Below are 12245 nucleotides of genomic sequence, written 5' to 3'. Positions count from 1 at the left end.
CCGAGGGGATTACTTAGCCTGGCCCCTGGGTAAGGGCAATCCAATTCCGCCTGGGGCAAAGACACCTGAGAATCACTACAACAGGCCCCTCCCCCAGAAGATCAATAAGAAATCCCGTCAAGACCAAGTTCACGTACCAAGGAGAACAGCAGAATGACAGAGGAGGAGGAAGCAAAGCATGGAATTCATGGCTTTCTCCCCATGATTCCTTAGTCTTGCAGTTAATTTAATTTTTTTAATTTAATTTTTTTTCTTCTTCTAAATTTTTTTTAACTTTCACCCTTTCCTCTTTTAATGCTTTTAAACTAGTTTATCTTAACAATACCTTTCATTTAAAAAAAATAATAACTGTTTGACACTTCATTATTATAGTCATATTTTATCCTTCATTGTATCTAACTTTATTTTTTGTATAAACATAGGGTTTCTTCTAAAAAATTTGGGGCAGAACTTCTTCTAATAGATCAAAATATGCCCTAAATCTAGCTCCGGGCTTGATCTAGTCTCCAGCCTGAGCAAAATCTCTCCACTTTTTTTTCTTTAGTCTCCCAACCAACTTAATCAACTCCTTTTTTATAAATTAAAAAATAAAAAATTTTTTTTTTTCATCTTTATAGGCATATTCCATTCCTTCATTGTGTTTACCCTTACATATGTTTTTCATTCTTTAAAATTTTGGGAGGTAGTTTCTTCTAAGAGACCAAAATACTCCCAAAATTTAGTGGGTGACCCTGTTCTAGTCACCAGTCTAATATATATCTTTTTTTCTTTTTTATATATTTTTAAAATTTGTTTTCTTTCTTTCTTTTCTTTTTCTTTTTTTTCTGAACTTCTTTTTATTCCCTTTCTTCTCCACCATGATTTGGGGTCTCTTCTGATTTGGCTAAAGCACATTTCCCTGGGGGTCTTTGCCACCCTTTTAGTATTTTATTTGCTCCTTCATCTGGACAAAATGACAAGGCGGAAAAACTCACCACAAAAAAAACGAACAAGAGGCAATACCAAAGGCTAGGGACTTAATCCATACAGACATTGGTAATATGGCAGATCTAGAGTTCAGAATGACGATTCTGGCCGGGCTTGAAAAAGGCTTGGAAGATATTAGAGAAACGCTCTCTGGGATAAAAGCCCTTTCTGGAAAAATAAAAGAACTAAAATCTAACCAAGTTGAAATCAAAAAAGCTATTAATGAGGTGTAATAAAAAATGGAGGCTCTTAGTGCTAGGATAAATGAGGCAGAAGAAGGAATTAGTGATATAGAAGACCAAATGACAGAGAATAAAGAAGCTGAGCAAAAAAGAGAAACAAATACCATACCACGAGGGGAGAATTCGAGAGATAAGTGACACCATAAGATGAAACAACATTAGAATAATTGAGATTCCAGAAGAAGAAGAAAGAGAGAGGGGAGCAGAAGGTATATTAGAGAGAATTATTGTACAGAATTTCCCTAATATGGCAAGGGGAACAAGCATCAAAATCCAGGAAGTGCAGAGAACCCCCCTCAAAATCAATTTAAGAATAGGTCCACACTGTGTCACCTAACAGTAAAATTTACAAGTCTTACCGACAAAGAGAAAATCCTAAAAGCAGCCCAGGAAAAGAATTCTCTAACATACAAAGGTAAAAGCATTAGATTGGCAGCAGACTTATCCACAGAGACCTGGCAGGCCAGAAAAAACTGGCATGATATATTCAGAGCATAAAATGAGAAAAACATGCAGTCAAGAATACTATATCCAGCTAGGCTATCACTGAAAATAGAAGGAGAGATAAAAAGTTTCCAGGACAAACAAAAACTGAAAGAATTTGCAAACACCAAACCAGCTCTACAGGAAATATTGAAAGGGGTCCTGTAAGCTAAGAGAGACCCTAAAAGTAGTAGATCAGAAAGGAACAGAGACAATATACAGTAACAGTCACCTTACAGGCAATACAATGGCACTAAATTCATATCTCTCAATAGTTACCCTGAATGTTGATGGACTAAATGCCCCAATCAAAAGACACAGGGTATCAGAATGGATAAAAAAACAAAACCCATCAATATGCTGCCTACAAGAAACTCATTTTATACCCGAAGACACCTCCAGATTTAAAGTGAGGGGGTGGAAAACAATTTACCATGCTAATGGACATCAAAAGAAGGCTGGGGTGGCAATCCTTCTATCAGATCAATTAGATTTTAAGCCAAAGACTATAACAAGAGATGAGGAAGGACACTATATCATACTCAAAGGGTCTGTACAACAAGAAGATCTAACGATTTTAAATATCTATGCTCCCAACATGGGAGCAGCCAACTATATAAACCAATTAATAACAAAATCAAAGAAATACATAGACAATAATACAATAATAGTAGGGGACTTTAACACTCCCCCTCACTGAAACGGACAGATCATCCAAGCAAAAGTTGAACAAGGAAATAAAGGCCTTAAATGACACACTGGACCAGATGGACATCATAGATCTATTCAGAACATTTCATCCCAAGGCAACAGAATACACATTCTACTCTAGTGCACATGGAACTTTCTCCAGAATAGATCACATCCTGGGTCACAAATCAGGTCTCAACCGGTATCAAAAGATTGGGATCATTCCCTGCATATTTTCATTCCACAACGCTCTGAAGCTAGAACTCAATCACAATAGGAAATTTGAAAAGAACCCAAATACATGGAGACTAAAGAGCATCCTTCCAAAGAATGGATGGGTCAACAAAGAAATTAAGGAAGAATTGAAAAAATTCATGGAAACAAATGATAATGAAAACACAACGGTTCAAAATCTGTGGGACACAGCAAAGGCAGTCCTGGGAGGAAAACATATCGTGATACAAGACTTTCTCAAGAAACAAGAAAGGTCTCAAATACACAACCTAACCCTATACCTAAAGGAGCTAGAGAAAGAACAAGAAAGAAACCCTAAACCCAGCAGAAGAAGAGAAATCATAAAGATCAGAGCAGAAATCAATGAAATAGAAACCAAAAAACCAACAGAACAAATCAATGAAACTAAGAGCTGGTTCTTTGAAAGAATTAATAACATTGATAAACCTCTGGCCAGACTTATCAAAAAGAAAAGAGAAAGAACCCCAAAAAATAAAATCATGAATGAAAGAGGAGAGATCACAACCAACACCAAAGAAATACAAACAATTATAAGAACATATTATAAACAACTCTATGGCAACAAATCTGACAATCTGGAAGAAATGGATGCATTCCTGGAGACATATAAACTACCACAACTGAACCAGGAAGAAACAGAAAACCTGAACAGACCTATAACCAGTAAGAAGATTGAAACAGTCATCAAAAATCCCCAAACAAACAAAAGCCCAGGGCCAGACGGCTTCCCAGGGGAGTTCTACCAAACATTTAAAGAAGAATTAATACCTATTCTCCTGAAACTGATCCAAAAAATAGAAATGGAAGGAAAACTTCCAAACTCATTTTATGAGGCATCACCTTGATCCCCAAACCAGACAAGGATCCCATCAAAAAAGAGAATTACAGACCAATATCCTTGATGAACACAGATGCGAAAATTCTCATCAAAATACTAGCCAATAGGATCCAACAATACATTAAAAAGATTATTCACCAAGACCAAGTGGGATTTATTCCAGGGTTGCAAGGTTGGTTCAACAACTACAAATCAATCAATGTGATACAACACATTAATAAAAGAAAGAACAAGAACTATATGATACTCTCAGTAGATGCTGAAAAAGCATTTGACAAAGTACAGCATCCCTTCCTGATCAAAACTCTTCAAGAGGGCACATACCTCAATATTATCAAAGCCATCTATGAAAAACCCACTGCAAATATCATTCTCAATGGAGAAAAACTGAAAGCTTTTCCGCTACGGTCAGGAACACGGCAGGGATGTCCATTATCACCACTGCTATTCAACATAGTACTAATAGACCTAGCCTCGGCAATCAGACAACAAAAAGAAATGAAAGGCATCCAAATCGGCAAAGAAGAAGTCAAACTATCACTTTTTGCAGATGATATGATACTATATGTGGAAAAACCAAAAGGCTCCACTCCAAAACTTCTAGAACTTATATAGGAATTCAGTCAAGTGTCAGGATATAAAATCAATACACAGAAATCAGTTGCATTTCTCTACATCAACAAGACAGAAGGAAGAGAAATTAAGGAATCAATCCCATTTACAGTTGCACCCAAAACCATAAGATACCTAGGAATAAACCTAACCAAAGAGGCAAAGAATCCATACTCAGATAACTATAAAGTACTCATGAAAGAAATTGAGGAAGACACAAAGAAATGGAAAAATGTTCCATGCTCCTTGACTGGAAGAGTAAATATTGTGAAAATGTCTATGCTACCTAAAGCAATCTACACATTTCATGCAATCCCTATCAAAATCCCATCCATTTTTTTCAAAGAAATGAAACAAATAATCCTAAAATTTATATGGAACCAGAAAAGACCTCGAATAGCCAAAGGAATACTGAAAAAGAAAGCCAAAGTTGGCAGCATCACAATTCCGGACTTCAAGCTCTATTACAAAGCTGTCATCATCAAGACAGTATAGTACTGGCACAAAAACAGACATAAATCAATAGAACAGAATAGAGAGCCCAGAAATAGACCCTCAACTCTATGGTCAACTAATCTTTGACAAAGCAGGAAAGAATGTCCAATGGAAAAAAGATAGCCTCTTCAACAAATGGTGTTGGGAAAATTGGACAGCCACGTGCAGAAAAATGAAATTGGACCATTTCCTTACACCACACACGAAAATAGACTCAAAATGGATGAAGGACCTCAATGTGAGAAAGGAATCCATCAAAATCCTTGAGGCGAACACAGGCAGCAACCTCTTTGACCTCAGCCACAGCAACTTCTTCCTGGGAACATCATCAAAAGCAAGGGAAGCAAGGGCAAAAATGGACTATTGGGATTTCATCAAGATCAAAAGCTTTTGCGCAGCAATGGAAACAGTTAACAAAACCAAAAGACTACTGACAGAATGGGAGAAGATATTTGCAAACGACATATCAGATAAAGGGCTAGTATCCAAAATCTATAAAGAGCTTAGCAAACTCAACACCCAAAGAACAAATAATCCAATCAAGAAATGGCCAGAGAACATGAACAGACATTTCTGCAAAGAAGACATCCAGATGGCCAATAGACACATGAAAAAGTGCTCCACATCACTCGGCATCAGAGAAATACTAATCAAAACCACAGTGAGATACCACCTCACACCAGTCAGAATGGCTAAAATCAACAAGTCAGGAAATGACAGATGCTGGCGAGGATGTGGAGAAAGAGGAACCCTCCTCCACTGTTGGTGGGAATGCAAGCTGGTGCCACCACTCTGGAAAACAGCATGGAGGATCCTCAAAAAGTTGAAAACAGAGCTACCCTATAACCTAGCAATTGCACTACTGGGTATTTACCCTAAAGATACAAATGTAGTGATCCGTAGGGGCATGTGCACAAGAATGTTTATAGCAGCAATGTCCACAATAGCCAAATTATGGAAAGAACCTAGATGTCCATCAATAGATGAATGGATAAAGAAGATGTGGTATATATACATAATGGAATACTATGCAGCCATCAAAAGAAATGAAATCTTGCCATTTGCGACAACACGGATGGAACTAGAGGGTACTACGTTTAGCGAAATAAGTCAATCGGAGAAAGACAACTATCATATGATCTCCCTGATACAAGGAAGTGGAGATGCAACGTGGGGGGCTTGCGGGGGTAGGGAAAGAATAAATGAAACAAGATGGGATTGGGAAGGAGATAAACCATAAGTGACTCTTAATTTCACAAAACAAACTGAGGGTTGCTGGGGGGAGGGGAGCTGGGAGAAGGGGTGGGGTTATGGACATTGGGGAGGCTATGTGCTATGGTGAGTACTATGAAGTGTGTAAACCTGGCGATTCACAGACCTGTACCCCTGGGGACAAAAATACATTATATGTTTATAAAAAAATAAACAAAATTTAATTAAAAAAAATAAATCCAGAAGTATGCCAAATACTTAAAAAGGACCAAAATGAAACATAATTTTTAAAAATCCTTTAAAAATCCTTATTCCTTTGCTAATATGCATTATAATCTGATACAATCTAGTATTTGATACTACCTACTTTTCAACTTTATAGCTGTTCACTTGTAAATAAAGCAAGTGGTCTTAGAACAGCAGTACCAGGAGAACTCTCTTCATCACATCCTGATTACTGTACACCAGTCTTACCTGGAGTCGATGGCCTTTCAAGCATGTTCAAATGATGGGAAATGAATGCCTGGCTATCATGAACCGTGTCCATGTCAATTTCCTCCTCATCTTGAGAATTTGAAAACTAAAACACACACACAAAACAAAGGAGAAAAAGAGCTTTTACATCGCTTTACGTTTGGATCTTAGCTCTTAGGAAAGGTAGCAGAGAGGCCACAGAACATACCCCCACATCTTAAAAGGAAAAGTAGTCTTTTTCTCAAAAAGTACTATGAATAAGAAAAAATTAAGTGGGCCAGCCTTTAAAAGAAGCTGAATGGATATTACTGGAAATGAAACAGCAACTAAAATCTACTCCTATGTTGTAGGGAGAGGGAGTGAGCCATGGCAGACAACACACACATAGTTCCTCCCCCAAAAGAGAGAAGAAGTATGTGATAATAGAAGTTAAATAATCAGATGGAAGATCTTAAATGGACATTTGGGTTCTTTTATGATTCAGTCTGCCCCATCTGTTCCTGCTAAGGAAAAACCATTGGAAGTATTCAAAAAGATTTACAAGAAGGTGAATATCCTACACTATTAATACAGGTTGAACCTGTATTTCTTACTCTGATTTTGAGTTTGACTTTACTGCTATCCTCATTCTTCTCCAGTATTTGACCAGGTTCTAGTGGGGACCCCAGTGGTGTATCAGCCTTCCTCTTCACTCCCTGCTGATGAGCTGACATATTACATGTTGCTTCCTTGGCAAGGTGATCATCTTCCTGCGGCAATATTCAAGATCAAAATTAGATTTCTGAAGACAAGTAGCTCATATTATAGCTGAACACTAATAGCTACAGCAACCATGCAGATTAGAACATGCCCAGTGCCTAAAAATTATCAGCAATGGGCTTAAAATAATCTTCACCTTTTCCTGTCTGCTGGTCTTTTTGGGGGGAGGTGGGAGGTATATAAGCAAACTTCTAGAGCTTTCCCAAAAGAATGTATCTTTTGGTATCATTTCCTCCTCTTCTGAAGACTCCAAGAATGAATGTGAGTAAGTTAACATAAATGGGCAAGAATTAGAAACATATTTATGTCTACAACTTTGTAAATATTCAGATTTGAAAGAGCACATTAATGAGACTCTTTTTTTTTTCCTATGTTAAGATCATCTTACTTCTTCATAACCCAAACTCTAGAATACATTTCAAATTTACAACAAATACGTACAACTCTATTCCAGAAAATTCTAGGTGAATAAACAAATTTAAAATAATTATCACTAAGTAGCATGAAGAGAATCTCAGTTTTCAAGTGTCAAAACACCAGCAGGGAATTGCCAGGCAAGTAATCTGGTCTAAATATTGGCGAAAAATGAAGCATGAGTTATTAAGGACATTTTGTTATTCATATGAAAATCATTTCTGGAAAACTTTTTTTGAATTACAGTAAAATGATTCCTCAAAGTCTTTCTGCAAAAAGTCTGGTAATTTTCTAATGCATAGCTAGAAATAAAAGCTTTTTTAAAAGGCAAACACAGACACACATACATAAATAAAAATGCAACATATCAACTCTTCCCAAATCAGCAGCTTACTCATTTACCTGACCATTCACTGTTATGTAATTCGAAAAGCATTTGCCAGGCACTTCTCATATGCTTAGAATTGTGCTAGGTATGACACAGAGTAGCAAAAAAACCAAACCAAAACAAAACAAAAACACAAAGTCAGGGCCCTTGTGTTCAAATAGTTTGCCAACAGCATATACAGATAAGATTAACTATTCATTTTATTTTTCTACTACTCAGGAAGAAATTCAACAGTTAAGTACAAAAACACCAGGTCATGACAAAAGGGGAAAAGGGACTGGCAGGACCTTATGTGCCACATGCAGCCGTGCAGCTTGTTGGGAGCACTTTCCGGAGTGCTCTCAACTACTGCCAGCTGGCCGTCATTTTCAAGTGGCACATGAAACTCTTCGTGACTTTAAAGTTTGCCAGTCAAAAAAAGCCATTCTCCTCTCTAGAGAGCCCTCTATGATAAAACTACACCTTCCATAATGCATGGGATTCTTACAGGGTTCGGAAATCCAACTAGCTGTGCGTGACTACTTGGATTAATCGCAGCTTCTTGGTTGCCTGCTATGGCCTCTGGAATTATGGTCGGATTCAAGACAGCTTTTTTCTCTTTTAGATTAAGAACCAACCCAAGCTCTGGTAAGGGCAAGCAGGAAGGTCTACTGAGGCCAAAGAGTGTGAAGTACAAGTCCACAGCACCACACCGTAACCTCCAGTCATGTGACGTTCCTAAGAAGTAAATAATAAAGAAATAAGTCAGTATGTACATCTATCCACAAATTTTTAACTGTTCCACAACCTACAAAGGGGAAAAGATTAAGATGTCAAGGGGCCATCTAATGACCTGGGCTCCGCTGGCAAACCCTCTACTCTCAAGACGCATCTTAACATAGATATTCAGAAATCGTTATGGAGGCAGTAAATGCTTTTCTTCTTTAAAAAAAAATTTTTTTATTTGAGAGAGATAGCGCACGCACAAACGTGTGTACAGGGGTGCGGGGGGTGCGGACGGGAGGGAGAGAGCATCGCAAGCTGACTGGGGAGCCCACGTGGGGCTCGATCTATGAGCCTGAGATCATGACCTGACCTGAAATCAAGAGTCGGGAGGCTTAACCAACTGAGCCACCCAGGTGCCCCTGGAAGCAGTAAATGTCAGTGAATGAAGCTAATGAGTTTTATAACTGGAAAAAATGTTATCATTATACTATTTTTTTTTTTTTTTTTAAGATTTATTTTAGAGAAAGAGTGCAAGTGAGTAGCGGGAGGGACAGAGGGAGAGAAGAAGACTAAGTGCTGAGTGTGGAGCCTGACCAGGGGCTCCATCTCAGCACTCTGAGATCATGACCTGAGCTGAAAGCAAGAGTAAGATGCTTAACCAACTGAGCCACCCAGGTACCCCCATTATAGCATTCTTCTTAGCAAATGAATATTAGACAGTCACTAAAAATTTAATATTCCCCAAACAGTATTTTTTTCTGGCTTTAAATCTTCCTTTTAATTCTTCCTCCTCAGTAACTACTCCACGTTCATTCATTCCCTGTTCATCTTGTCGGATTTTCTTCTTGAACAGCCCATTAGGAAGACAGCACACCATGAGGCTTTATGAACCCTACCACTTGAAACAAATTCTCCTGTCAAAGTTATTACTTTTAGGTTTAAAATATGGTAAGGAATCCTACAACTGCTTAAAATAACATGGTTCAAAACTTCATTGAGGAGGAGGAAAATGTTTTGCTAAATGTCTTTATATTTGTGTTGCTCTACTAGGTATTTGTTTAAAAAATAAAAATTAAAGAAAAAAGCAAATCCCATGGATAGCAACAGCTGGTAAAACACATACTGACCAGAAGACTGACTGTGTAGAAATTCGGTTTAAAGTCATTGAGAGACTAGAGACAAGTTCTTTCAATTTCTGATGAATCTCGGTCTTTTTTATCTCCAAAATAAGGGTTTTGATCTTAGATTACACCTTATCCCATATAATAGCAGATCAGAGAGCAAATCAATACAAGAATTCTTTCTCACTTTCCCTTTTTTCCCCAAATGAGCCCTCCAGGAAGATACTGCTATCAAATGGAACTGACTGAAAGGACAAAATCTGTCACCTACGGTTGAAGAATTGCTATGGCTTCTAGGCAGAATTTGAAGTGAAGTACAGAATTTAAAATAAATGAAAAGTGACATGTAAATTCTTCTGGATAAGAAAAATCCTACAAATACTTAATTTTGATCAAGAACTGTGATTTCAAAGGAGGACCATAATGTAGGAAAAGAAGTTGCTACAGCAAATTTTAGACAGCATAAATACTAGGTTTTGTGGTTTTCAACAAATATTAGAATGAGTAAATAAACTGCCATCAGTCATGTAGTGGTTCTGATGAGACATACTCAAATAGGTAATAAACATGACATAAATTTTATGCCAAGGAAATCCATACGGGAGGAATATTATTTCGGAGAGCTCCTACTATATACGACACTGGGCTAGGCACCTTACATGCCTAAATCTGATGTACATGCCGACATGATGTACATGAAACAGCTAACATCAATCCTGTTTGAGACATCTTAACTTTGCTACTATGTGAGAAGGTAACAGACAAATAGCATTGTTAAAAGCAAAAGAAAGAAACGTCTGTTCATGTCCTCTGCCCATTTCTTGATTGGATTATTTGTTCTTTGGGTGTTGAGTTTGTTAAGTTCTTTATAGATTTTGGACACTAGTCCTTTATCTGATATGTCGTTTGCAAATATCTTCTCCCATTCTGTCAGTTGTCTTTTGATTTTGTTAACTGTTTCCTTTGCTGTGCAAAAGCTTTTGATCTTGATGAAATCCCAACAGTTCATTTTTGCCTTTGCTTCCCTTGCTTTTGGCGATGTTCCTAGGAAGATGTTGCTGCGGCTGAGGTCGAAGAAGTTGCTGCCTGAGTTCTCCTCAAGGATTTTGATGGATTCCTTTCTCACATTGAGGTCCTTAATCCATTTTGAGTTTATTTTTGTGTGTGGTGTAAGGAAATGGTCCAATTTCATTTTTCTGCACGTGGCTGTCCAATTTTCCCAACACCATTTATTAAAGAGGCTGTCTTTTTTCCATTGGACATTCTTTCCTGCTTTGTCAAAGATTAGTTGACCATAGAGTTGAGGGTCTATTTCTGGGCTCTCTATTCTGTTCCATTGATCTATGTGTCTGTTTTTGTGCCAGTACCATGCTGTCTTGATGATGACAGCTTTGTAATAGAGCTTGAAGTCCGGAATTGTGATGTCACCAACTTTGGCTTTCTTTTTCAATATCCCTTTGGCTATTCGAGGTCTTTTCTGGTTCCATATAAATTTTAAAATTATTTGTTCCATTTCTTTGAAGAAGATGGATGGTACTTTGATAGGAATTGCATTAAATGTGTAGATTGCTTTAGGTAGCATAGACATTTTCACAATATTTATTCTTCCAATCCAGGAGCATGGAACATTTTTCCATTTCTTTGTGTCTTCCTCAATTTCTTTCATGAGTACTTTATAGTTTTCTGAGTATAGATTCTTAGCCTCTTTGGTTAGGTTTATTCCTAGGTATCTTATGGTTTTGGGTGCAATTGTAAATGGGATTGACTCCTTAATTTTTCTTCTGTCTTGTTGTTGGTGTAGAGAAATGCAACTGATTTCTGTGCATTGATCTTATATCCTGACACTTTACTGAATTCCTGTACAAGTTCTAGCAGTTTTGGAGTGGAGTCTTTTGGGTTTTCCACATAGAGTATCATATCATCTGCGAAGAGTCATAATTTGACTTCTTCTTTGCCGATTTGGATGCCTTTAATTTCCTTTTGTTGTCTGATTGCTGAGGCTAGGGTTAGGGTGAAAAAGTGCTCCATATCACTCAGCATCAGGGAAATACAAATCAAAACTACAATGAGATATCACCTCACACCAGTCAGAATGGCTAAAATCAACAAGTCAGGAAATGACAGATGCTGGTGAGGATGCAGAGAAAGGGGAACCCTCCTACACTGTTGGTAGGAATGCAAGCTGGTGCAACCACTCTGGAAAACAGCATGGAGGTTCCTCAAAATGCTGAAAATAGAACTGCCCTATGACCCAGCAATTGCACTACTGGGTATTTACCCTAAAGATACAAATGTAGTGATCCAAAGGGGCACATGCACCCGAATGTTTATAGCAGCAATGTCCACAATAGGCAAACTATGGAAAGAACCTAGATGTCCATCAACAGATGAATGGATCAAGAAGATGTGGTATATATACACAATGGAATACTATGCAGCCATCAAAAGAAATGAAATCTTGCCATTTGCGACAACATGGATGGAACTAGAGCGTATCATGCTTAGCGAAATAAGTCAAGTGGAGAAAGACAACTATTGTATGATCTCCCTGATATGAGGAAGTAGTGATGCAACATGGGGGCTTAAGTGGG

At 37.7% G+C, this 12245-nt stretch overlaps 1 protein-coding gene across 3 annotated transcripts in view; it reads right to left on the bottom strand.

The window, feature by feature from the left end:
* TAF2 (TATA-box binding protein associated factor 2) overlaps positions 1 to 12245 on the bottom strand; it is a 92252-nt gene that overhangs the window by 15615 nt on the left and 64392 nt on the right. For 2 of the 3 annotated variants that reach the window (XM_044245039.1, XM_044245041.1), the window contains 3 exons: positions 8316 to 8545; positions 6861 to 7016; positions 6268 to 6373 (listed from right to left, as the gene is read on the bottom strand). In XM_044245039.1, coding sequence (XP_044100974.1) covers positions 6268 to 6373; positions 6861 to 7016; positions 8316 to 8545 — 492 coding nt within the window. The remainder of the gene's footprint in view (positions 1 to 6267; positions 6374 to 6860; positions 7017 to 8315; positions 8546 to 12245) is intronic. The other variant, XM_044245040.1, reaches the window with a different exon arrangement.

Source organism: Neovison vison, chromosome 4 (assembly GCF_020171115.1).
Source record: "Neovison vison isolate M4711 chromosome 4, ASM_NN_V1, whole genome shotgun sequence".
NCBI classification, from domain to species: Eukaryota; Metazoa; Chordata; class Mammalia; order Carnivora; family Mustelidae; genus Neogale; species Neogale vison.
The sequence above is the reverse complement of the archived record's forward strand: the minus strand, read 5'-3'. Positions and strand labels throughout refer to the sequence as shown.